At 54.4% G+C, this 24,074-nt stretch overlaps 10 protein-coding genes across 10 annotated transcripts; 7 read left to right on the top strand and 3 right to left on the bottom strand.

The window, feature by feature from the left end:
• Positions 1–680: 680 nt before the first annotated feature.
• Positions 681–3,368, top strand: JCM15063_003960 (uncharacterized protein; the record flags this gene model as incomplete). The annotated part of the gene is made up of 3 exons (XM_076677004.1): positions 681–2,306; positions 2,368–2,449; positions 2,509–3,368. The coding sequence occupies 3 exons, from the start codon at positions 681–683 to the stop codon at positions 3,366–3,368; spliced, it is 2,568 nt and encodes an 855-aa protein (XP_076535986.1).
• Positions 3,369–4,203: 835 nt separating this feature from the next.
• Positions 4,204–5,660, top strand: JCM15063_003959 (uncharacterized protein; the record flags this gene model as incomplete). The annotated part of the gene is made up of 6 exons (XM_076677003.1): positions 4,204–4,405; positions 4,474–4,603; positions 4,674–4,992; positions 5,063–5,277; positions 5,348–5,443; positions 5,516–5,660. 6 exons carry the CDS (start codon positions 4,204–4,206, stop codon positions 5,658–5,660), a joined length of 1,107 nt encoding a protein of 368 aa, XP_076535985.1.
• Positions 5,661–6,405: 745 nt separating this feature from the next.
• JCM15063_003958 (uncharacterized protein) lies at positions 6,406–8,217 on the top strand (the record flags this gene model as incomplete). The annotated part of the gene is made up of 7 exons (XM_076677002.1): positions 6,406–6,653; positions 6,719–6,752; positions 6,824–6,984; positions 7,064–7,712; positions 7,792–7,870; positions 7,933–8,026; positions 8,103–8,217. The coding sequence occupies 7 exons, from the start codon at positions 6,406–6,408 to the stop codon at positions 8,215–8,217; spliced, it is 1,380 nt and encodes a 459-aa protein (XP_076535984.1).
• A 354-nt stretch (positions 8,218–8,571) lies between these two features.
• JCM15063_003957 (uncharacterized protein) lies at positions 8,572–10,099 on the top strand (the record flags this gene model as incomplete). The annotated part of the gene is made up of 10 exons (XM_076677001.1): positions 8,572–8,598; positions 8,700–8,735; positions 8,808–8,929; positions 9,012–9,035; positions 9,104–9,161; positions 9,256–9,320; positions 9,395–9,460; positions 9,524–9,816; positions 9,959–10,014; positions 10,088–10,099. The coding sequence occupies 10 exons, from the start codon at positions 8,572–8,574 to the stop codon at positions 10,097–10,099; spliced, it is 759 nt and encodes a 252-aa protein (XP_076535983.1).
• Positions 10,100–10,703: 604 nt separating this feature from the next.
• JCM15063_003956 (uncharacterized protein) lies at positions 10,704–12,828 on the top strand (the record flags this gene model as incomplete). The annotated part of the gene is made up of 7 exons (XM_076677000.1): positions 10,704–10,955; positions 11,035–11,118; positions 11,190–11,313; positions 11,379–11,925; positions 11,999–12,091; positions 12,158–12,405; positions 12,485–12,828. 7 exons carry the CDS (start codon positions 10,704–10,706, stop codon positions 12,826–12,828), a joined length of 1,692 nt encoding a protein of 563 aa, XP_076535982.1.
• Positions 12,829–13,069: 241 nt separating this feature from the next.
• Positions 13,070–14,573, bottom strand: JCM15063_003955 (uncharacterized protein; the record flags this gene model as incomplete). Its single annotated transcript, XM_076676999.1, has 3 exons — positions 13,070–13,536; positions 13,604–14,303; positions 14,376–14,573. The coding sequence occupies 3 exons, from the start codon at positions 14,571–14,573 to the stop codon at positions 13,070–13,072; spliced, it is 1,365 nt and encodes a 454-aa protein (XP_076535981.1).
• A 161-nt stretch (positions 14,574–14,734) lies between these two features.
• On the bottom strand, positions 14,735–16,178 carry JCM15063_003954 (uncharacterized protein; the record flags this gene model as incomplete). The annotated part of the gene is made up of 7 exons (XM_076676998.1): positions 14,735–14,832; positions 14,927–15,030; positions 15,096–15,195; positions 15,284–15,494; positions 15,576–15,722; positions 15,791–15,959; positions 16,063–16,178. The coding sequence occupies 7 exons, from the start codon at positions 16,176–16,178 to the stop codon at positions 14,735–14,737; spliced, it is 945 nt and encodes a 314-aa protein (XP_076535980.1).
• Positions 16,179–16,451: 273 nt separating this feature from the next.
• Positions 16,452–18,061, bottom strand: ERG6 (sterol 24-C-methyltransferase; the record flags this gene model as incomplete). Its single annotated transcript, XM_076676997.1, has 8 exons — positions 16,452–16,526; positions 16,610–16,739; positions 16,812–16,883; positions 16,951–17,138; positions 17,213–17,294; positions 17,363–17,510; positions 17,579–17,786; positions 17,870–18,061. 8 exons carry the CDS (start codon positions 18,059–18,061, stop codon positions 16,452–16,454), a joined length of 1,095 nt encoding a protein of 364 aa, XP_076535979.1.
• Positions 18,062–19,550: 1,489 nt separating this feature from the next.
• JCM15063_003952 (Het-C domain-containing protein) lies at positions 19,551–22,688 on the top strand (the record flags this gene model as incomplete). The annotated part of the gene is made up of 12 exons (XM_076676996.1): positions 19,551–19,712; positions 19,816–19,932; positions 20,002–20,055; positions 20,146–20,208; positions 20,273–20,316; positions 20,373–20,382; positions 20,440–20,903; positions 20,962–20,992; positions 21,055–21,509; positions 21,577–21,701; positions 21,765–22,169; positions 22,243–22,688. The coding sequence occupies 12 exons, from the start codon at positions 19,551–19,553 to the stop codon at positions 22,686–22,688; spliced, it is 2,376 nt and encodes a 791-aa protein (XP_076535978.1).
• A 382-nt stretch (positions 22,689–23,070) lies between these two features.
• On the top strand, positions 23,071–23,965 carry JCM15063_003951 (uncharacterized protein; the record flags this gene model as incomplete). Its single annotated transcript, XM_076676995.1, has 3 exons — positions 23,071–23,175; positions 23,278–23,440; positions 23,511–23,965. The coding sequence occupies 3 exons, from the start codon at positions 23,071–23,073 to the stop codon at positions 23,963–23,965; spliced, it is 723 nt and encodes a 240-aa protein (XP_076535977.1).
• Between the last annotated feature and the right edge of the window lie 109 nt (positions 23,966–24,074).

Genomic DNA, 24,074 nt, shown 5'->3' with positions numbered 1-24,074 from the left:
AGACGCGAAACGAGCATAGAGCGCCATGACTCGGCTGATCAAGCCGACCTCCAGTGACCTCTCAGCTCTGCTGCACCAGGACCAAGCGCGTCGAGGCGGCAAGGATGTGCGCATTGTCCATGCCAAAAGGGAGCGAATTGGCGGGAAGCGCTGCTATCTGTCTGCTGGTAGCTCTGCAATTCATTTTTGTATGTTAAGCTTCGACTGAGCAAGTGGAGAAAGGAGATGACCAGGACCTGGATTTGCGATTGCGAGGGCTCGCGTCTCGTCTATTTCGACTTCCGCGGACTTGTCTGGGTAAAATTTGCATTGATGTGCAGGGCTCCGTGCAGCTCCGGTACGCCTAGGGAGACAAGCGGTTCTCGCCGCTGCTGGCGTCGACGAAAATCAACGTTTGACCAAGTTTGACATTCGAAGCCTGCGCGTCGGTCGAGCTTGGCTCCCAGATCGCGCCTGTAGTTGCCGGCACGACTTCCCGCCAGGCACATCCTTACAAATCTCGCACTTGAGCTGTACGTAGTCTTCGGACCGCTTGGACTCACTCCACGAGCTTCACGAGCCCAGATCTGAGCGATCGGCTCGCCCGAATATTGACATCCAGCTTGATCCAGCGCTGCATTCGATTCATTCAACGTCGAGGCTTCTCGCTTCACCATCTCGTTGCAAAGCACCCGAGACGCATGAGGCTGACACTCAAGCCTCCGCCGGACTATCTCGTACCCGCGACATTCCACACCCATACGATCCCGCTGCCAAAGCTGCCCGCGACTTGCAGAATCCCGTCCGTCTACCTCAAGACGAAGCGCCGCCTCAAGGAGGAGGGAATCGCTCTGCCAAATCCTCTCGCTGCCGACAAAGCCTTGCTGTGGCATTTCGTGATCGATCGAGTCGATTGGGACCTCGAAGCGCGAGAAGTCGTTGTCTCGTTTACGGATGGCACCCAAGATAGGTGGGAGCTCGACCCCGACAGCTCAGATGCAGATTTGTCGCAGTCACTGAGTGCGAATGACCGAGAAGATACACCAGCAGCGGTACCTGAAGACGGGAGCCCTGCGCGTTCAAACGCTGGTCGGATCCTCGCCACCCTCAATTCCTTTAGCGTCGAGCTTCGCTCTGCTTACGAAGACCTCACGACAGTGTCAGCCTTCGACTCAGATGCAACTCCGCAGATCGACGGCGAGAACGACCACCTGATCCTGATGGCTCTTGCGGCAGACCCCGCGCGCAAGGTGCCATTCGCATGGACTCAGGGCAAAAGCCTCTTGGCGTATTGCATGGACGAGGAGTTCCAAGACGTTGCGCACGATCTTCGAGTCGATGAGCCCTCTGAAGATAGTTCGGACGCAGATGATCAACCGCTGCAAGGTCACTTTGAATCGCAAAGGCGCCCGCATCGTCTGTTCGCTTCGCCCAAAGACGCGTTCGTCTCGAATACAACTACATACAGTGACACGCTCCCTCGATCTCACGACTATCTCTCCATGACCCACCTGCTTACTCAGATCCGCACCTACCTCGTCGACCTTCTCCCGTCAACGATCTATCCCAAACTCAGACAGGAGCTGCCGTCGACTTACGCACTTTGGGCAATCGAAAGTGCCATCTCGTGGTGCCGCAGACGTGCCATCTACAAGAGCGGACAAGTAGGCGAGCTCGTTCTCGAACTTCTCGAAGCGAAAGATAGTTGTGCCGAGGATGCTTGCAGCATTCACTCTGCTCGGATGGCAGAGAAGATTGCGAAGGAGAAGCACGATAACCCGCTCGGCAGCATGGAGCCCGACACGGACTTGAGGTACTGGGCTGAGGGTGCAATTGAGCGATGTCGGGAAATGGAAAGGTCGACCTGGATACAAAAGCGACCGAAGCCAAACTGGATCCATTCGCCGCAGCCCCTCGAAGTTTCTATCCCTTTCGATTCCGACGCGGAAGAAACTGGCCTGAGCGATGGAGAGGAGAATTTGGTGGATGTGATCGACCCGCCTGACTCGAAATCGCACGTTCTCGCGAGCCCTTCGCCTCACCCTCGAACTTCTCCGCCGCCTGAGTCGCCTGAGCTTCCTTCGCTTGATCTGATCACTCTCAATGAGTCAGATGTAGTCTCTGGCAAAGAAGAAGACTCCGACGCAGCATCAGATGATACTTTTTCGACGATTTGCAGCGATTTCTTCAATATCAAAGACCGATTGGGCGAAGATTTCCTCCCCCGGAGACTACCCAAAGCTGTTGTTACGCCCAGGTTATCGAGGGGAAAAGAGATGGAGCGAACTAGATTGCTGCTGCATTCCAAGCTCAACCTCGTTGCCGGCGTAAGCAGAGTTTCGACATTGTGCTTCCTGTCAGGAAACTGATTGAAGATGTTTGATGCAGCTCTCCAAAAAGGTTCTCGATCTACAGAAACTCGCAACGTCGGAGCAAGGTGAATGGGATGATGCTCACGATGAGGAGCGCGGTGAGCGATGCTCAAACTGGGACTGCTGCAGCCTTGTCCTGACTTTTGATCATCCAAAGAGCTCGAGACGGGTAAGCGGAAAGGCACGACTGGTCTTCGCAATTCCGGCGCTTCTTCGCGTGCGCCAGCTCCCAAACGAGGCCGTCCAAGCATTCTTCCCCTCAAAGCCCAGCCACTTCTCGTCCAGGCAGCCGACAGATCACTCAAGAGCAAGCTTGTCAGCACGTTTCGCAGGCACAGTCCGAAGATCCAGCAAGATGCTCGAAAGGCGTCAAAGAAGCGAAAGGCGTTCACGAGTCCGAAGCCAAGGAAGCGACAGAAATTCAACCTGAGCACGTTCGATCAAGTGCAGAAAGCGGAACAGATCGGAACTCGCGTCAACTCGAAACACTCTGCATTGACCGAGAAGCCCGGCGCAATGAATGGAGTCAGCAAGAACGCTCTCAGGGCGATGAAGTTCATCAGGCGAGAGCCATCAAAGCTAGATCTCGCTGCTTTGCCTTCGTCTTCGACAAACAGGAGTACCGATCGCCTCAATACTGTGCCTGCAACGGCTTCGACCGCGAATCGGCTTCACCCAGAAGAGCTTGCACGAACTCGCAATTGGAGCGATAAATCTCTCCAGCTTGCACCGTCGAGGGTTGATTTTGACGGGCCACAGCGCATTCCGCCTGAAGAGTTGTATAGCCGTCACGATGTTCTCAATCACAGCTTCTCGCCGACGCCTGACCTCGGAGCTGGATTACCTTCGCAAGTGAAAAACCCGCCGTCTACTACGCTCACGAGACCTGCTTATCCCATGATTCCAATCAGTAGCAGTCCCACTCGACTCTCTCCGCTGCCTCTCAGCCTCGTGTCATCGACGAAACGTATGCCTCGATTTCATCTCAACAATCCGATCGACTCGCTGTCACCTTGACCTCGCTGGAGAGGACGGCGCTGCTCGCTCGAACCGAGGGAGCCACAGTTTCCACCAAGCAGTCGAATGACACGGCGCCTCCGGAGGAGTGAATCGGAGCGGTCCCGAGGTAAACCGGTCTGGACACCACGCATGTGAACACCGCTTCTTCCCAATCTTCCGCGGACGTGTTCTCTACTCAATGAGACTGAAAGCTTGCAACGTTGGACGAGGTGGACGAGGTGTTTGGACCCAAGAACGGGTTCTTGTGCAATGTGCTTTTTACAGTTACCGATGACGCCACTGACAAGCCGAGCGAGGGGCCCTAGCAGAAGAGGGAGCTTGTCCGGAGAAAGAGGGGTGCAGTCAGACGAGAGCCTGCCACCTGGATTCGATTCGCGTTCTTGTCCAGACTGAGAGTGTTGCAAAGTGGCGTGGCGTGGCGTGGCGTGGCGTGGCGAGGCTCGCCTGTCGGGAGCGGCGCACGGCCAAGGTGCGAAGACTTTTGAAGAAGGCGCGGGAAAAATTCTGAACCCGACGGTCGTATGGGGGCCCGGCCGACTGTCCCGCGCATCGTCATCGCCCTCAAACTTTTTTGACCACGTACTCTTGTACCGTCCGTTCGACGCCTGGTCTTCCCGTTCCCTCTCTCTCCTCTCCTCTTCTTCAATTCGATTCATCTCGCTTCGTCTCAGAACTCCGCAGCGCTAGGTGCGTACAGCTTTGTGGTCTGGGAGCTCAAGGGCAACATGTGTACTAACCGATGCTTTCCGCCGTTGCTCGTCTCTTCACAGATCCACCGTTTGTCAGACCTCTACTCCACACACAACACTCAACTAGCCGAAACACGAAAACCATGTCCGGATTCCGATCTGCTGTCTCTTCATTCGGCGCTGCCGACTCTGCCCGCCCTTCGCCTACGGCTTCTCCCTGGGACACTCCCCTCGCTACCCCGTTCGACTCGCCCGCAACCACTCCGGGAGCATCGCCTCTCGTCCACGCCCACAACAAGAACAAGATCCCCAAACCCGAGGACATCAAGATGATCCTCTCGGATGGTGCGTCTCCTTGGCAAATCTGTGTCGCTGCAAGTTGTGCGAGTCTGACCCTCGAAGTTGATAAACAGTTGACGGTACTCTCTTCACGGACAAGCACGAGCTTCACCCTACCACGCTTAACGCGATTCACTACATTCGCAAGACTCACCCTGAAATCCCCATCATCCCTGTCACCGGCAAGCAGCTTCCTTCCTGCGGGTGAGTATTCCAGATTTCAGAACAAGTCACCGAGACGGGCAAAAAAATTGATGCCCCTCGCTTTCCGCAGTGACCTCGTCCAACAACTCGGCATTGAGGAGTTCCCCGCGGCGTGCCTGCACGGTGCCATCATTTACGACAAGGACCGCAACATTGAGCAAGCGATGGCGCTCGAGCCCCACTTTGTCCGAGACGTGTCGCGCTTGATGCGCAAGCACAACAAGTCGACCTTCTTGTACGTTGCCGACTCGGTCGCCATGGTCACCAAGGAGGAGAACGGCTCGCAAGACTGGGAGCAAGTTACGCGTGGCTTCGACCCGTGCGTTACCGACGAGCGTGACTCGGACTTTATGCAGCAAGTGCTCAAGGGCAAGGCCAAGATTGGAAAAGTGAGCCTCCTCTGTCCCGCACTCACTTCTCTCGCAAGCTAGTTCTGATTCGTTTTGTCTGCTTGCCCAGATGTTCCTTCCCATGGACGAGAACGTTGTTCCCGAATACATCGACCTCATCGAGAAGTCGTTCCCTGGCGTCGCTTTCAAGATCACCCGTGCCCTGCCGTACATCATCGAAATTGTCGCAGAGGGTGTCGACAAGTCGGCTGCGCTTGCGTTCTTCTGCGCCAAGTTCAACATCAAGCCCCAAAACGTCATCACCTTTGGTGACGGCGAGAACGAGTGAGTATCGGTCAATTTTTCGAGACAGCGATCCTCGTTACTGACCCGCTTTCTTCTCAACTGTGCACAGCTGCGGCATGTTCGAAGCTTCCGGCTACTCTGTCCACATGGCCAACGCCATGGCCAAGCCCCGTGCCACCGCCAAGTACGGAACTGCCTCGAACAAGTGAGCTTTTTTTCCTTTCGCAGAACTAGCCTACTGTGCACGATCACTGACATTGCTTTTCGCACTTTGTAGCGAGGGAGGTGTTGGACAATTCCTCGACAAGATCTTCCGTCCGGAACAAGCCAAGCCCGATGCTGGTCTCGACGTCGAGCACCTTAAGCAGCTCGACCGATCTCTTGCCGCCTCGTCGCCTCTCGCCTCGGGTGTCTACCCTTGAACACGGTCATTCGATACTCGTGTTATGTAAATATTCGCCCTGCTGTTTATATCACCCCTCTCCTGCTCGTCCCCTCGGTGTGCACGGTTTAGAAGCACTCGAGAACGATAATTTCCCTCTTCCTCTCTCCTTCGGTTCGAGTCGTTCATTGAAACGCTCGGAACTGGGCCCTATACTATTTCTATCTCACGTCTGTTGGAGTAGATCTTGCGAATATTCACTGGTTGTTGTCGCATTCGTTTCGAGCTCAAGATTCGCAATCTGTCTCCGTTTTCGTCTACCCGGTCACACGTGTTTGTACAAAAATTTGTATCTATCGCTCGCGAGCAGTGTAGCAATGCAAGAGCATGCTCCCAAAAGGAAGGAATCCGATCCGGATGCCTGAATCGGCAAAGTCCCGATTGTAGTTAATTGGCGCGTAGCAAAGCGTTCGCGTGGTGCTTCCTTCGCTCTCACGCTACTTGTGCGCTTGCTCTTTGGCAACTGTTCAGGCTACACCACCTCGGTCCGCAGTCGCGCCTGATCAGGTTTCGTCCCGCAGGATCAGTTCAATTACGGACGCGTCGCGACCTTACGTTGATCTCGGGTCAAGAAAGCACCGATCATCCCAGCTCACACCGGGCCAGACGATAGGTGGAATCGACAGGACTTTTGTGTGACCACGCTCGGTTAAAACCCCGTCTACCGCGTCCGCTCCACGAGTCGTTCTTCCTCGCCCCCACCATCGAGGGTCCGCTTGCCTTCGATGCTGAATCGTGACGCGCTCCTGTTCTCTCCAACTCGAGATGGAGTACCCTCGAGTGACGACAATTTCTACGCGAGCGACATCTTGGCCGGACAGGAAGCATTGGAACAGGAAGCGAGGGACACCCTCCCGTTCGAGTTCAACCAATGCACGTTCGATCTCGGGTACATCAAGCAACCGTTGTACGCGTGTCTAACCTGTCTCAATCATGGCGCTGTGTGTGCCGCATGTTCGATCGCTTGTCACGGGTGAGCGAGTGCTCTCCCTTTTCGTTCTCTCATCCGCAGAATTGACCTTGAATACTTTCCTTCAGAGAGCACGAGCTAGTCGAGCTGTTCAATCGTCGTGTACGTCATTCTATCTTGCAATCAACCACCTTGAAGCAAGAATCGCTCACGGTAGCTCTTGGAGTACACAGCATTTCCGTTGCGATTGTGGAACGGAAAAAATGGGAGCCGGGAGCTGCTGTTCGATCTCTCCGAGAGACGATGCCCCGATTAACGCCGAGAACAAGTACGATGCCAATTTCCGAGGTCAGTTCTGTTTCTGTGGACGACCTTACGACCCTCACACGGAAACGTGAGTCCCTTTTCGTTTCGTTCCTCTCTCGTCGCCGCAGAGTTGATTCTTGAGTTGAGGTTCGTCTTGGTACAAACAGCGATTCAATGTACCAGTGTTTGGAGTGCGAGGATTGGATTCACCACGAGTGCCTGTTTGGAACGCACAGTGACGACAATGCCGCGCCCCTCTCTGAAGACGATTTCGACATGATCATCTGCGAACGGTGTGTGCTCGGTAAACCAGCGGTTCGCAAGATCGCCGAGCGGTACGCAGGCAGGGAGCAATCGGGAGTCATGATTATTGGGACCGAAGGACAGTTGATCGGAGCGACGCGAACTCTGCTGGAAGCGAAGGAGAACGACGAAGGTGTCCTCAATTCGGACGACGAGGATGCGCATGAAGCTGGCCAAGAATCTGCCGAAGAGGAGAAGCGAAGCGAACAAGTGACCGACTCGAAGCGCAAAGCGGAAGAATCGACCGATGCCCCGATAGCGAAGAAACCTAAACCAGAGCTCAACTCGACATCCGGGATCCCAGAATCCAATACAATCTCTTCGACGTCAGCGACAGCTATGGTTGAACCAGGTCGTTCGGATTTGGCGTCCTCGACGAATTCGACTACCTGCTTCGCACCGCCTGCACTACCTTCGGAGGCTACCCCGCTTGAGCAGTTGAGGAGGGCCGGAGGACGGGTGAACGTGTTTCTGGCAAACGATTGGCAGGACATTTGGTGCCGGTGTCCACAGGTGCGAAACTCGGGGTCAAAAAATTGATCAGGTGATCGATGAGTACTAATTGCGAAGAATCCCTGCTTGTCAACTCTAGTGTCTACCCATGTTCAACGACCTGCCGTACATGCTCGAAGAGGAGGAAGAGTATGTCCCGCCAGAAGACCCTAAAGCGCGTGAGTTTCTGCTTGAAAGTGTACCGGTATCTATACTAGACTCACGCGCTAGTCGATGACAGATCAATCAACGTTCGACCTCGGGATGGATCACCTGCTGAACAAGATGCCTCGCGCTCAAGCCCTCGATTCTATTCGAGCGTTCTCGGGACTGAGGTTCGTTCCCCCTTTTTGCTCTTTGAAAGCAGCTTGTTTCTGGCTACTGACGAGGGTTTGCGTGCGAGTTTGACAGTGATCGGATCAAGGACTACCTAAGACCGCTCGCGGACGCAGGGACGTCGATCACGAAGGAACATATCGAGTCGTTCTTCGCAGCCGAGCGAGAACGCAACTCTGCTGCTGGATAGTGAAAAGAGATATTGGGATGGTTGCGCTCACTCCATGTATGTTGTACGCCGCATGCGTCTTTTCCTGAAATTTGGCTTGATTTGGCTGCAAACGATTTTGTAGAGTACCCCCCACTTCGCGCAAACCAATCTCCGTGCCCGAAATCTTGCTGTAATTCTGTTTCCGATTGATGCTCTCGCGCACTCGATCTTGCTTCACCAAATCACTCCTCACCAAGTTCTTCTGTACTAGTCTCAGGTAAGTCGAGTACTGTAGTCTAAGGGGTCTGCTACCCAAAAGATGACGTTACTCGGCGACGGCCTCCACCCTACTCACGCGCACCGCCTGGTCTCGTTCGTGTGCTCAGATCAACCATGCGTGTCATTCCTGTACCGTGTCGAGTGCGTCGCTTCTCTCTCGAATGCGATTCAAATCCCCGAATGTATCGAGTTGACATCTCTCTCGCTTGGCCCCACCTCGACTTGACTTTGTTCGTCAACAGGACGACAACTACGAGTACCTGATCATTGACGAACATGTAACGCTCGCTTTCGTGTCTCGCTCTGCTTTGCACGAGGGTTCTAATACTGCGTTCAATGGGAGCAAACAGACGAACAAGACGGCGATTGTCGACCCTTACACCCCTGCCAAACTCGAAGCGGCAGCTCAACAGGAAACAGTCGAGATTGGAGAGTTCCTCTTGACCACCCACGGACACCACGACCATGCTGGGTGAGGCTCCAAGCTTGAAAATTGATCTCAATAAGCGTTAAGCCAGAGCCTGATTGCTGGCTGTTATGCATGTCTCGATCAGCGGCAACAAGGAGGTAGCGCAAAAGTACGTCCACGTGAAGCTATGACAGTCAAGAGCAAGTCGAATTGACCTCGAGGGTTTTGACCGTACAGATACCCAGGCATCAAGGTCTACGCTGGAGGAGACCAAGTTTCGGCCGTGACTGAAGTGGTGAGCGTCCTCTTGTATCCTCCATAGGTACGATCGACAATCTTTAGTCGCTGACAGGAGATGTCGCCTTGCTCTCTTCCATGTTTTGGCTCAGCTCAAACACAACGACAAGTTCAAGATTGGCCACCTCGACGTGACTGCCATCTTTACTCCGTGCCAGTCAGTTCCTCCGTGCTACTGATCGCAACTGAGCGATGCGGGCTGAACCCTTGCCCTACGGTTCTTCCGACCAGTACTCGAGACCATATCTGTTACTTTGTGGAAGACAAGGAGAAAGACCAACGTGCCGTCTTTACCGGGTGAGTCCTTTTGAGAGCGCGGGTTTCCTGATCGCAGTGTACTGACTCGGGTGTCGGGGGTAGCGACACGCTGTTCGTGAGCGGATGCGGTCGGTTCTTCGAGGGTGAACCCGAAGAGATGCACACGGCGTTGAACGACAAGCTCGCGTCGTTGCCAGACGACACGGTCACGTACGTCGGACACGAGTACACGCAATCGAACGTCGCGTTCTCGAAACGGATCGAGCCCGACAACGTTGCGATCCAAAAATTGGAACAGTACTGTCGCGAGAATTCAGTCACGACGGGCAAGTTCACGATCGGGGACGAGAAGCAACACAACGTGTTCATGAGGGTGCACGAACCGGCGGTCCAGAGTGAGCTCCTCTCTCTCCCTCTCGCTGTTACCCGTTCTCTCCCTCTCTCTCTGTTCGAGATGTCTCTGCCGTAGCCACCCATCGTGTTGGGTCACGGGAAAGGAACAAGCGACTGATGTCGTTTGCGGATTCGATTCTGCAGAGGCGACCAACACTTCGGACCCAATCAAAGCGATGGGCGTACTCCGGGAGATGAAGGTACGGGCCCCTGTGCTCTCGAATTCGCGACTCTGATGAATGGAGATACTGACGAGTCGGGAGACCTACGCAGAACAAGGGCTGATGATCGAAGCTCGCCTAATTGTACATGCCATATTTTCTCCTTCTTTTCTGAAACAATTGCCTTCAGCTCATAGACGGATAACGTACATAAGAGAGGAGAGAAGTCGGAGAGACTTAAACGAGGCGGCCGAGCCCGAGCCCGAATATTGGTGCGCTTCGCTCTTGTTAGACACGACTCTCCCCGCGCCCTCTCCAACCGTCTCTCGTTGCGCAAGCTTCTACTCGCTTGCACACGCGTCCAGTAGCCCAACATTTTCGCCAACCAGTTGTGGTCAGTCGCGCGTTTGATCTCTACTCACCGATGTCGATCGCTCATCGTGTGCTTCGCTCTCCCGTCCCTCGCAACCACCTGTCGTGTCTGCATCATGTCCCGTGTACGTGATCGATCGTATGCAGCTCTTGCCACAACCAACACCGAGGGTGAGTTCTCGTTCGATCGGTCGAAGTGTCGTGTTTTGATCGATCTCACCCCCGCGTGCTCTCCTCCGTTCGCGTCGATGACAGCTCGCGCAAAGTTACCGCGCCCGGGATAGGCCTGTTTGCTCACTAACGAGCTACCTCGCATCGATCCTTGCACCTTACCTCTCTTTCAATCTCATCCACTCATGAGTGCCTCGACCACGACCCTCGACGCTTCGGCCCCGGTCGCACCTTCGGGCAAACGCTCGACCCCGTCCACTCGCACCTCGTCGAGTGACGCGCTCGACTTTGACAAACCCAATCTCAAACACCTCAGCACGTCCGACCTCGAAGTCGACGAATCGGTCGTACGCGCCGAGGGCGAGGAACGCACCACCGCGTTCGTGTGGTGGCTCGTCATCGCTGCTGCCACCGGCGGACTCTTGTTTGGCTACGATGCAAGCTTCCCCCCTTTGCTTTCTTTTGGGAATCGACCGCGAGCGATCTCGACTGACCTCGCGCTGAGCCTGGCTACAGACTGGTGTCATTGGTGGAGCGCTCGTGCACCGCGACATCGCTGTTGACCTCGGCCGCACCACCTTGACCAGTTCAAACAAGGAAGTGAGTCGACACATCTCGCTCGATCGGGCACAAAAAGAGGACCTTTGCTCACTTCGATGGCGACCTCTCAGATCCTCACTTCGGCCACGACCCTCGGCGCTCTACTCGCAGGATTCACTTCGGGTCTCCTGGCTGACCTTATCGGTCGCAAGCTCGTCATCGGGCTCGCCGATGCAATCTTTATCGTCGGTGCCAGTTAGTTTCGAATTCGACCTCCATCTCCTTTGACTGGGCTAGACTGACTCGCGACCAATCGACAGTCATGCAAGCGGTATCGTTCGGTCACAATGCCTACTGGATCATGGCCGTCGGTCGCCTCATCATCGGTTTCGGAGTCGGATTCGCGTCGCTCGTCGTGCCCCTCTACATTGGAGAACTTGCGCCGACTTCACTCCGAGGTCGACTCGTCACCCTCAACGTCGTCGCCATCACGTTCGGTCAGGTCGTCGCGTATTGCCTCAACCTCGCGTTCCAGAACGTGCCCCACGGATGGCGCTACATGGTCGGACTCGGCGCGGCTCCTCCGCTGCTCCAGCTCGCGCTCTTGTCGTACCTCCCCGAGTCGCCGCGCTTCTTGCTCCGTCGCGACAAGATGGCCGAGACGGTTGCGATCCTGCGCAAGGTGTACCCGTACGCAACCAACGACCAGTTGCACCTCAAAGCCGACGTCATTCGCGATTCGGTCCAGAAGAACATGGGACACCAAGGCAGCTTTGTCGAGACGTGGAAACGCCTGCACTTTGTCGGCGCCAACTTCCGTGGCCTCGTCATTGCGTGCGGATTGCAAGGAATTCAACAACTCTGCGGGTTTGTCTCTTCGGATTACACACGCTCTATATCGCGAAAACGTCGAAACTGATACAATCTGTCCGTCTTTCAGATTCAACACGCTCATGTACTACGCTCCGACCCTGTTTGAGAGTGTCGGGTTTGACAATTCGCTCGTGATCGGTCTCGTAATTTCCATCGTCAAGTGAGCTTCTCGCACTCTCCTCCTTGCAGACAAAGTACTGTTGCTGACTCATTCCCTCCAAATCAGCTTGGCCTTCACCCTCGTTGCCCTCGTCATCATCGACAAAGTCGGTCGTCGTCGCATCGCCTGCTTCACCGTTCCGGGCATGTGTGGAGCTCTGGTTGTCGCGGCAATCGCGTTCCACTATCTCACTCTCGGCACCGATGGACGGCTTCCCGCCGCGGGCGAGAGCAACGCCGGTCTGAACCAAAAGTTCTCGCCCCTCGTTCTCACTGCCATGCTCGTCTATGTCGCGTTCTACGCTTCCGGTATCGGTACGCTTGAGCTCTGATTCAAGATCGATTGACCTCGTATCGAGCTTCTTAACTGACGCCTCGCGGTTGCAATGATTAGGAAACATTCCTTGGCAACAAGGCGAGTTGTTCGAGATGGACGTCCGAGGCATGGGCACGGCACTATCGACGACGTGCAACTGGGGTGGCAACCTGATCATCGGTTCGACGTTCCTGTCGTTGATCGACCGCATCACGGCTGCAGGAGCGTTCGGGTTCTACGCCGGATTGTGCCTGCTCGGCTCGGCGTTCGTGATTGTCTTGTACCCGGAAACTTCTGGGTTGTCCCTCGAAGAAACTCGTGAAGTGTTCAAGGATGGGTTTGGGATTAAGAAAGCGAACCGGATGCGCAAGCAGAAACAATCCGCACTCGCCGAGTACCGTCAAGGCGTCGCCGAAATCTAAACCTCAAACAACGACCTCCTGTCGTCCAAGGCGACTATTCCGAATTCTCTCGTACTCTATAAAAACTACAGCTTTGAACAAGAATCTCTCCCTCAAAATATACATTTTCCCCTTAGAAACTCTCATACAAATATTCTGCTAGTCTTTCTCATAATGCTCCCGCATATCTTCTCCTCCTCTTCAATAGATCATCTAATCTTGAACTCAAAAAAAGCAATACATTGGTTTCTGACTCCTGTTTTCAAAGTTCGTAATCCCGATGCGAACGACCTCGGTATTGTTCAATCTTGGTCTCGATCGGTTTCAAGACCATCTCGTCAATGTACCCTCCTTTCGGGAACCCTCGATCCCATCGATTGTGCAAATGTACCGCCCACACGTTTCTGACTTTTGATTCAACTTGTTCCCACCTCCCTTTCCCCCACCCACGTCCTTGTTGTGCCACTCGAGTCGAATCGAATGGGTCTGGCAATCGATTGTCCAGTCGACACGAAACTCCATCGGTGAAACAGTAGGGCAAGATTTGAAACGGTCGAACTCCTTGTGCGACGAGTGATCGCCACACTTTGTGGTACAACCGTGAACCCCAATCGACCGAGTTTTTCGAAGGAGGTGCTGAAGTCGACATGGTGTAGAGCATCTCACACAAGTAGGGCGAATGTTGGTAGAAATGCATCATCGCTCCATTCAGCGGTTGATAGATTTTATCTGGAGAGAACACGCTTGTTTGGTCAGTCGAGGAAAGCAGAAGAAGAACAAAGGGCAAGGGAAATACCATAGCAATCCCACTGAGTGACCCATTCATGTTCTCCCAACACTCGCAAATCTCGACCAGTCAAGATCGTATCGAAATCGACCCAAATGCCACCGTGTACGTACAGGACGAGGATCCTGACCAAGTCTCCATCGACCCAGGCCTGTTGATCCGCGAGGTCTAGCAACGAGTGTCCTTCCATTGATGTACCCCGTGCGAGAGAGCGTTTGTCGACCGACTCGACGCGCAATCGACGGGAACTGTACAGTTCAAACAACGGGGCTAGGATCGGGAGGGAAGAAACGAGTTGAGGGTTTGGAGCATTCGTCCAGAAAATCACGCTCGTCGTTTCTGGATCTTGAGTTGCGAGGATTGAATGCAACAATGCGACTTGACGTTCTCCAACTGGCAACAGATCGTGTCGCCAGTACAAGTGAAAGATGGTGTGTCGTGGGAGGATCATTTGTTCGTGAGGATGAAGCGGGATGGTCGAGGCGAAATCGTAACAATCTCGACCGAGTGCCATGTTCATTCCAGCGTGTAGTTCGACATACGCAGGTGCGAGTGCGAGGGTCTGGTTGTAAGAAGTTGAAGCGACGTGCGCAGGTGCGAAACAAGTCGAAGAAGCGGGAACGATCGGGAGGATCGTTTCCCGAATCCATCCGCGTGAGAAGAGTTGCAATTCGATGTGAACCTCGTACTTCCAGAAAAAGATGACAACCTGCCCAACGAGAAAGGGGGTCGTGATGAGCTATCGTCGATTTGGTTACGACCGGGCATGATTCCGACTCACGATAGCTACGACCGTTGCGAGCGTGTATTTCAGGACTCGCCATAGGTCGAATGGGAGGCCAGTACGGGGCTTGCGCCGCGTCGAGAGGGACTCGTACTCGTCCAACAGGCCCGACGAAGGGTTTCGCTTGTGCCGAGACGATCCAAACAGGGAGGGCATGCGCACCTCGTCCAGACTGATAGAAGTACCGCTGGACATGCTTAAACCTCACCGGTACATTGGGGTTGAGCGAAATGGGGATGCTGGGCCAACTTGGAAGGGCGCCTTTTCGCGTACACGCGCGTCAACCACGGGCAACTCTAGAATAAATCCTCATTCTTTTGATCAATCTAATTCTACATGTTCAGCTCCTGCTACTACTACTGCGCCAAAATGGCAAAGTCTCCGAGTCCATCGACAACATATGTTGGCACTGCCACTGCGCCTTCCTTTTCAAAGTCGGGTCGCTTGTTGACGCCTGAGCAACGAGACATTGGATGGTTTCGTCAATCAGCATGCAGGATAGCGAGAGATGGAAAGTTCATAACGGAAGCGACGGCGCGCGGGTTTACCTGTCAGAACCATGAGCGTGTCGATTCCTCCATCGACTCCAAACTTGATGTCCGTGTCGAGTCGATCACCGACCATGATCGTTCGCGACTTGTCGAGCGAGTGACTTTCAACATCGAGCTATGTCAGCGTGTTCCTGATCACACAAGCTCGAACACACATCCAGCGTACCTCTGAACGATACTTTCGAGCATCGCTCCTTCAGGTTTGCCAATCACGAGTGGATCCTTGCCCATGCAGCACATGAGGGGAGCGATCGTCGATCCCGCGCCTGAAAACGTCGAAGCCGAGCAGATATTAGACTCTTTGTGCTCGTTCGCGTTGCCCGTAAAACGATGAATGCATCCATCTTGTCTCACCAGGATAGACCGAGCCATGGGTCGGGAACGTCGAGTCGAGATTCGTCGCGATGAAGAGACAACCTTCGTTCTCCTTGAGGTAGCGGTGAGCTTTCGCGATCTTCTTGTAGTTGATGTGCATGTCGAGTCCGCACACGACTGCTCCCACCTCTCGGTCTTCGACAATCGACGAAAAGTCCATCAGGTCGACAAACACGTTGTCATCAGGATCCTGGTTTCGGGAGGGATCACATGCAAATATTAAAAGGTTAGAAACGGGAAAATTCCCAAGCGAGGGAGAGGAAAAACTGACCGTTCCTCCCGAATGTTTGATCCCAACCGCATCGAGTTCCTCTTCAAGTCCTCGTTCACCAATCACGTAGGCCTTCTTGTCATTCGGGAACTTGAGTACGTGTTTGAGGTACGCGGCTGCAGCGTATGCCGAAGTAAAGATTTCGTCCTGTGAAAATTCCCACGATCAATTTCTCACTCGGCCCGCTTGGACCAGAAGTTGTTCGGGATTCTTACGACTTGAGCCTCGATTTGCATCTTGTCAAACTTCTGTTTGTTTGCTTGTCGAGATTTCGTCGCATTGTTGGTGACGAAAAAGATGCGCTTCCCTCGTTGCCTCAAGTACTCGAGCGTCTCTCGAGATTGTCCAATGATCTCGTCTCCTTCCCAAATGACTCCATCGCAGCTGTATATCGAGAAAGAGAGAGAGAGAGAGCAAAGTGCATGCGAATGTTATCTCAACTTCTACCTCACTCCTTTCTGAACCTCCTAGGGGACAGCAGACGTACTCGAACAAGAAGTTGTCGTAGCGATCGACAAGCTTCTCGAGGTCTTGACGGGTGTCGAGAGTTTGAGCCGGCATTGTGGTGGGTCGAATGTCAAACTCTCGAGATGATGATTTCATTGACCGAACGTGGCGAACTGTTTTCTCTTTTATCTCTAAGAGAACCCAATATGTGTATATATTGCCAAATATTACTTTTCGAGATGCGCATGGGACACTTTGAAAGGAACGAAAAAGAAACCCCACGAGAGAAAGAGAGAGAGAGAGAGACGCGAGAGTGAAAACCGTTGTTGAAACCGAATGAAGTTGACCCAAAGATATGAGAGAGGGAGGTGAGGGGGGAAACAAGTGTCTCTATGGTGAAAGAACGGGAGGAGAAAATCGCGAGGAAGTCTAGTTCTGTTCGGCTTGAGGCTTCTTGCAGACAAAGAGCATCATCGGGGTGAACAAGTTCATCTCGGCTCCGGCCTGATAAGGGGGACACAGGTTTTTTTCGTCAGTCATACAGAGGACAGCAATGATGGAAAGGGAAACCGGGAAAAAGCACGTACCACGAGCGCGTCGGCGGCAAGCTTGAGAGTCTCTTGCACGTCGTAGGTACCCTTGGGCACGATGCCAAACTTTTCAAACACCCACACGGCCTTGCCCGTCAAGCCTCGTCCCCATCCCGTCATCCTCCACCTGTGCATGGTCGAGTCAATCACACGTGTTCCTCAACGCGACATTCGAGAGAGACAGGGGAGATTTGCTCACAGGGTAGCGAGATCCCACCATGTTTGGGCCATTCGGAGGTCACCAGTGAGGGAGTAGTACCAAGGAACAGCACTGAACGTAGCAGGGCCGAATCAGCTTGAGCCCCGCGAAACGAGCAAAAATGAGCAAAGGCACGCACTCGTCGCGGTCAGCGAGGTCCTCCTCGTGCACAATCTCGAATCCGACCGTGTTAAGGGCTTGGCGACACCTCTCGATCGAGCGCATCTCGGGGATACCATCTCCAAGTTCAATGTCGTGCGCGATCTTCTTGTGAACCGGGTTCGACGCGTCCCACTTTTCAGTCATGCACCACTCGTACATGGCAAACTGTCAGATCAATCGGACGGGCGTCTCGTCAGTGCCAGGGAACGACGTTGCAAGCTCGAAAGCGAGACACTCACGGTTCCTCCAGGCTTGAGGACCTTCATGATCTCGCCGTAAACTCCCTCCCAACTGGGCGCGTGGCAAGTTGCCTCGATCGCGCTAGAGTGTGGCAATTCAACATGTCAGACACACGTTCGAAGAGACTTTGGTCGTCCGACGATACTCACTAGACGGCATCGAAGCTGTTGGCGCCAAACTGTTCCGACAAGGTCATGAAGTCGGCCTTGACGAACGAGACTTGGTTCGAGAGTCCAGCCTTCTCGGTGTACTTGGTGGCGCGACCGACTTGGAACGCGTTGTTGTTGATACCGACAACTGGACACGACAGAAGGGGAAGAAAAGGTCAGCATCGCACCTGGACAGTGAAAAGGGGTTTCGCGTACCTTCGACATCAGCGAAGCGAGAGATCTCGCGTGCAGGACCTCCGACACCGCATCCGACATCGAGGACGCGCATCTTGGGCTTGAGGCCAGCTTGGAGCGCGAGGTAGTGCTCGTGACGGGCGATCGCTTGGTAGAACGGCTCGCCCTTGTAGTAGCGGCAGAAGTGGAACGAGGTTCCCCATCCGTACTCGTACAGCTCGGTGGCACCCTACGAAGGGACAGAGTTCAGGGTTCAGTGATTCTCAGAGGTCGAGGGGGGGGGAACACGACGCGTGCAGAGCGAGCGCTCACATCGTAGTAGCCGTTGACGACGTCCTTGTACGACGCGTTCCTGGCGTCGGTGTGCTCAGCCGAGTCCTGTACACCTTTCCAGTGCTGCGTGTAGTTGGCGATGCCGGCGCGGTTGCGAGCGTCGCCCTTCTGGTTCGCGATCAGGGCGGACGACGAGGCGCCGTTGGCCTTGGTTTCAGGTGCGTTGACCATCGTTACCAGATTTAGAGGAGGAAGAGAGCTGTCACGTGCGGCAACTAGGGGGTGAGCGGGTTCGACGTGTTTGCCAGCCAAGGGCGAACGCGATCGATTTCTGGCGAGAGCGAACCACTTACGAGGGGGAAAGGGAGGGGGCGGAAAGGGTAGAGCTCGTTGAAGAGGGAGCTGAGAGAGTTGCTGTTGAAGCGGGCGACGAGGTGGTAGGGAGAGAGAGATCGGAGGCACCAGCGGGAGGCGCGAACCCCCGAACGCGTCGAACCATCGCGGATCGGATTTCAGCGAGCGCCGACCGCGAAGTCTCTCGTCTCGGCCCACGCTCTCTGTCCGTCTGTGCGTCTGACATGCTGTCCACACACGACATGCACGGTGCGAGAGTCTGCACAGCAAGCTTTCCATTGCAGTTTACGTACTCTTCGCGACGCTGGACCTCACATGGCCGAAAAGGTGAATCTGAGCTTTGTGTCGGATGAACCGACAACCTGTCCGTCGCGAAGCCATTCCCAGATCCGGGAGGGTTTTCCAGCTCGCGCGAAGCCTGATCACGACCATCATGGGGCATTATGATCACGACCATCATGGGGCATTATCAGCAAGCGGTTCCAGCTCGTGCTGGTTCCCGGGTTGAGCTCACAGCATTCGAGCACGAATGCGCTTGCACTCTCGATCCGCAGAGATCGAATGGGGACCTCTCCTCTTGCGAGCCGGTGCAGCAAGCCTGCGACGAGAGTCTGCGAATTCAGCGCAAGAAGAAGCTCAGATAACCTCGGCGCGCCGGTTCCTGTCGTGGTGCCGACGGACCATGACTTCGTCTTTGACGGCTTCATACAGCTGCCTCGTACGGTCGAGCTCAGCATGACTGTCGAGATGACCGTGCGAGAGCGGTTAAAAAGAGAGCGCTGGATTGTCGGAAATCTCGCAGAAGGCAACTCGCCTCGGCGCCGAGATCCGAAAGCTGTACTGTATGCACGTGTTTGTACGTTCAATGTAGACGAATCCTGGAACGTCAGGCTCGAAAGGTTGAAGGCGCAACTGGCGGGGAGACTCGGGAACAGGCGGAACCACGGGACTGTCAGGCGACGCCGTACTTGTCGACATGCAGAAGCTACTCTGCAGCAGATAGCAGGCCAAGCAGAGGAGCTAAGCTGTCGTGTGTAGTCGCGAGGTAGTCCCGTAGCAGGTACCAACACCACGCTTCCAGCTTTGAGCGTTGAGGAATTATTGTATATCCTCGAGGTGCGCGAGCGAGAAGGACTGGTTGCAGTGAATGCGCTGTTGGAATGCAGCAATCGTGGGAGGTGCGGCGGAGTGTGCGTTGGCTGATCAAAGTGGGTCAATTCGACGAGGCGGTGAAATCGCGGAACCCTCATCATCGCTTTTGTCCCTCGACCCTCTCTCTTCTGCTCCCAACACTGCATCGCCTAGCGACGCACCAGCACTCGCCTCGACCACCACCTCAGCCCGAACAGACAATCTTGGCCACGCCATGCCGTCGTCTTCACGCGGCTCGTTTGGCTCCTACCTCCCGCTCCTCTTCCTCGTCGTCTGCGGACTCTCCCTCCTCCCGTCCGCCCATGCCTTCGGCGCCGGCAACATCCCGAGCTGGGCATATCTCGAAAACAAGGCTTTCCGACACGGTGACATTGATGTGAGCCCTGTGTTCAGCTTCGCCCTTGGCACCGCCTCTCTGGTCGAGATCAGCTGCTTGCAGTCACTGACCGTGTCGCATCGGCTCCAATTCGCGACAACAGGACGCTCTTGCCGAAATCATCAAGAAGGCTGGCGGTTTCCTCGGCCGTGGCTCAAAGTTCAACGGTCTCGACATCAAGCGCGTCTACCTCGGCTCGTGGCTCCGCGATTACAGTCAGGCAAGTCATTCGCAGTTGCTCTCAATCTGCGGGGGGGAAGCACTGACTCCTGTACTTGTCGGTATACAGGCCATGGACATTGCGGGTCTCTCCAAACTGTCCAAGCAGTCGATCCTTAACCTCGTGAGGCTCTTTGCAATCTTGCTGTCTCAACAGCTCGTCACTCGAGAAGGGACGCACAATTTGACCATCGCCGATTCTGCGCTCGTCTAGGTGATGGCGCTCGGCTTCCTCGCGCATGGTTACGCTACTGCAGAGTTCGAAATCACCGAAGAAGTAACTTCGAAATCCTTTGCTGCTCGGATCGACGCAATACTGACTGGTCTCATCACTTTGACAGCGTCTCGGGGTCTACCGCTGCGAAGAACACATTGACAACCCCAAGTAAGTCTACTCGAACCGCTACGCAACGATCGGGAGCTGACTCGTACCTTTGTCAGGGGTTACGCTGTACGTCGCAGTTCTGGCTCCAACGGGTCTCGCCGTATTGCTGACATCCCAGTGTAGGCCGATCAACCTGGAGGTGATGCTCGCCATGTCGACCCGCGCCTTCGTGGCCCCGTTGACCCTCGCGAGCTCGAGATTGACTCGCGCACCGGAATGAAGAACTACATCGCCAACGAGCAGGGAGGTTGGCCCACTTCGTCGGCGCATCTCCGAAACCTGATCAGGCGCTGCATCGACCTTGGACGCCGTGCTCGAAGCAACGGAAACGACGCCGATGTTTACGAGTCTTATCGATTGCTTGGAGACCTCCTGCACACTCTCGAAGATTTCCCTGCACACTCAAACTGGTGCGAGCTCAGTCTCATGCGCCTCGGATATCACCAAGTTTTCCCGCATGTCGGAGACTCGTGTCGAATCCAATCTCCCGCTGGACCTGCCCCGCCGCTCGTGACGGGAACCTTTGGAGGAAGCGACTTTATCCACTCTCTTCTAGGTGAAGCGACCGATAAGATCTCCTCGGCCTCGTATGTGCCTCCCATCCTTCTTTCGTTTGTTTGCGTCTGCTGATCGCGACGTCTGCAGTGTCTCTGATTTGTCGAAAGCTATGGATGGTGTAAGTCTGGTTCCGCCCTGGGAACTCGCGTGACGGTACTGACTCTGATTCGGTTTCGACAGGCCAAAACCCGTTCGGCGGACGGCTCGGACGCGACCTCGACTCTCGCCAAGATGCTCTTTGATTTGCCGGGTGGCACGGGCTCGAACCTGTCGCGCGAGATGCAAGGCGTCGAGGACATTCGTTCCCGGGCCAACAACGGCCAGCTCAACAACCTGAGCCCGCAAGAGCTTCATGCCACCTTGTGGAAGGTTCTCACGTTCCGCGACAATGTGGTCAAAGGACTCGAGAACACGATCGAGAAGCTCGGCCTCTCGTCGGTCGTCGAAAAGATTACCAACTCGGTCAACGCGTTCGTCTTTACGACGATCGAACCCATGCTCAAACCGATCATGGGTCAAGCGACTGAAGTGTTGGGTCAAGGATCGGCCGCTGTGTTGAATAACAGCGAACAGTACGCCGTGTTTGACAACCCGCACTCGTCTGACCCTACGCATTCTTTCCTCAGCAAGGACCAGTGAGTTTTTCCTTCCTCCAGATACGAAATCGGTTCGAAACAATCAACGTTGATGTCGCTCGGTCAGCTTTGGCTTGATCCTGAACGAGCCCGCGGGAAACTTGGCCATCATCATCCTCAAACACACGGTCAACTTGATTGTCAAGGCGTGGGACGACACCTCGATGAACGTCGATCATGTCGCTTCGGACAGTGAGCTGCTTGTTCCTTTTCTCGCTCCCACAGACCGAGGCACTCAACCATGGCTGCACCCAGTTCTGTCGACATTCCACCATCCGTACTTCTACGACGACTCTTCGTCGATCCAGCGCGAGATGGGAGCGTACCTCAAGTCGTGGATCGATTCGCAAGGGCCAGATGACAAGCGCTACATCCTCAACGCATTGACGAAAGATTCTGTTCGCAACCACAAGAACAAACGCAAAGGTCAACCTGAAGACCAAGTCGGTCACGGATGTGGAGGGCATTACAACTCGGTCTTGATGCCGAACGGAGTGGGAGCGTTCGCTCAACAGTACATTCCGGGAGCTTCGACCGTCATGGGAGGTGTCAACTCGGTGCAGCAAACGTTCAATCAGTTCTCGGGCAGCGGAGGTGGAAACCAACATGGGGGTAGGAGAGACGTTGACGAGTTCGGAAACCCTGGTGGATTCGTCGCTCGTGAGTTGCAGCACTCTTTTCAAGACATTGTTTGCATTTGGACTCAAAAACGCATGCTCGTTTGCTGGTACAGCTCCTGGAGGACCTCCTCAGGGAAGCGCGTCCGATTTCTACGGGGGTTCTCAACCGTCCCAGTACACCTCGGGCGGATACGACCACAGTTCCTCGACTCGACACGACTCGAACGCTTCGTATCCTTCTGGAGGATTCCCTGAACCTCAGCACCATCAACAACAACCTCATCACCAGCAACCAGGAGGATACCAACAGCAGCAGCAGCAGTACGGTGATTCATCGTATGGCGGAGGAGGTCCGAACTACCCTGGAGGGTTCAATCAACCTCCTCCTCCTCCTCAGCTGTATGGAGGCTACCCTGGACAGCAGTCGCAGCCCCAACAGGGCTACCCGCAACAAGGTGGATACCAACCACCGCAACAGGGTGGATATGGTGGTGGATACCAGCAACCACCAGGAGGAGGGTACCAAGGCGGATACCAAGGTGGTGGATCGTACTACTAGATGCTCTCCCTTTCTGTGACAAACGAGTTTTCAATTTAAATTGCTTTCGCGAATGGAATGTTCCGTTTTGAAATTTTCGAGTCTGAATAAGTTTCCGGATCTGTCGATTTCGATTATGCCGATATTGTATTCCTTACGGGATTGTTGTGAAGAAGCAGTTGGGCTTTGACGCCAGTCGAGGCGATTCGCCACCAAAAAATTGATGAAACGTGTCTCAGCGGTCGACTTGGCCCAATGGCGAGACGCGTGCGGATATGTCGGCTTTTTTATTATCTTGGCTCCTACGTCGCGCCTCGCCACTGGTTCATCGATCTCGTCGACCCCGCCTGCTCTCCTGTTGTACCACCATTTTCGTGACTCTCTGTTGGTTCCCAATCCAGCGATGCCTGTACAAATCCTCGACTATGCTGTCCCCGCATCGGAATCAACACCACCTGTCGCGTCCACCTCTGCCGAACCAACAACGTTTATCGACCTTCAACCAGAGGTACGTACGACACAGTGTTCTCTCGACATACCCAGAAACTTGTCCCGTAACCGTGCTGACCCTGAGCGGGAACGTTCCATTCCTAATCGTACCTGAAAACAGGTCCAAGAAGAAGATTTGATCGAAGAACGATTCCTGAGCGCAACTTCTCCCGAAGGGATCCAAGTTCGAGTGAGAGGGTACACAAATCATTTGTCTCTGATTGGACAAAAGTACGCGAGAGAGTTGCCAGACAAGATTGGGATTCAAGCGGACGCTTATCGAGGTAAAACCTCATTGCATCTAGAACGTTCACTGCCCTCGAGCTGATTATAGGTCTACAACCTTTTATGCAGAAACATTGGTCGTACCGGAAGACGATGTTGATGAACCAGAGCAAGATCGGGAAGAAGGACGGCGTACGAGACCTTCGTTGTTGTTGCGAGTCGAAGCGCTCAAAGAGGGCAAGGTCCTCGTCGTCGTCTCGAGTCGACTCTCGAAGGAAGAAGAAGAAGTGTTGAGTCGGTCCCGACCCATCTTGGCGACTACGGCAAATCGAATCGATCCAGCTCGAGCATCTGAAGAAAGAGGTCAAGAATCCGTTGGGAGTATGATGAGGCGACATTCAATCGCGAGTGAAGTCACGGTAGAACGTGAGATCGAAGTCGAGGTTGAGCAAGAGGAAGAAGAAGCCATGCCCAGTTCCCGAGATCGGTCCCGTTTGTACCAAATGTCGAATGCGAGCACGAGCGACCTCGCGCAGGACAGTAGACCTACTCGATCTCTCAATCGGGAAACAGTCGGAAGGTGAAAGCAAGATGGTTTCTCGGCGACAATGCAAAAAAAGAAATGTAAACACTAAGTCTTTAGGGTTGTTCGGTCGTGACTTTCTCTTAGGGTTGTTTGATTATGGTTTGACA

Source organism: Sporobolomyces koalae (assembly GCF_050403365.1).
Source record: "Sporobolomyces koalae JCM15063 DNA, S_koalae_JCM15063T_v1_ctg6, whole genome shotgun sequence".
Classification (NCBI taxonomy): Eukaryota; Fungi; Basidiomycota; class Microbotryomycetes; order Sporidiobolales; family Sporidiobolaceae; genus Sporobolomyces; species Sporobolomyces koalae.
The sequence above is the reverse complement of the archived record's forward strand: the minus strand, read 5'-3'. Positions and strand labels throughout refer to the sequence as shown.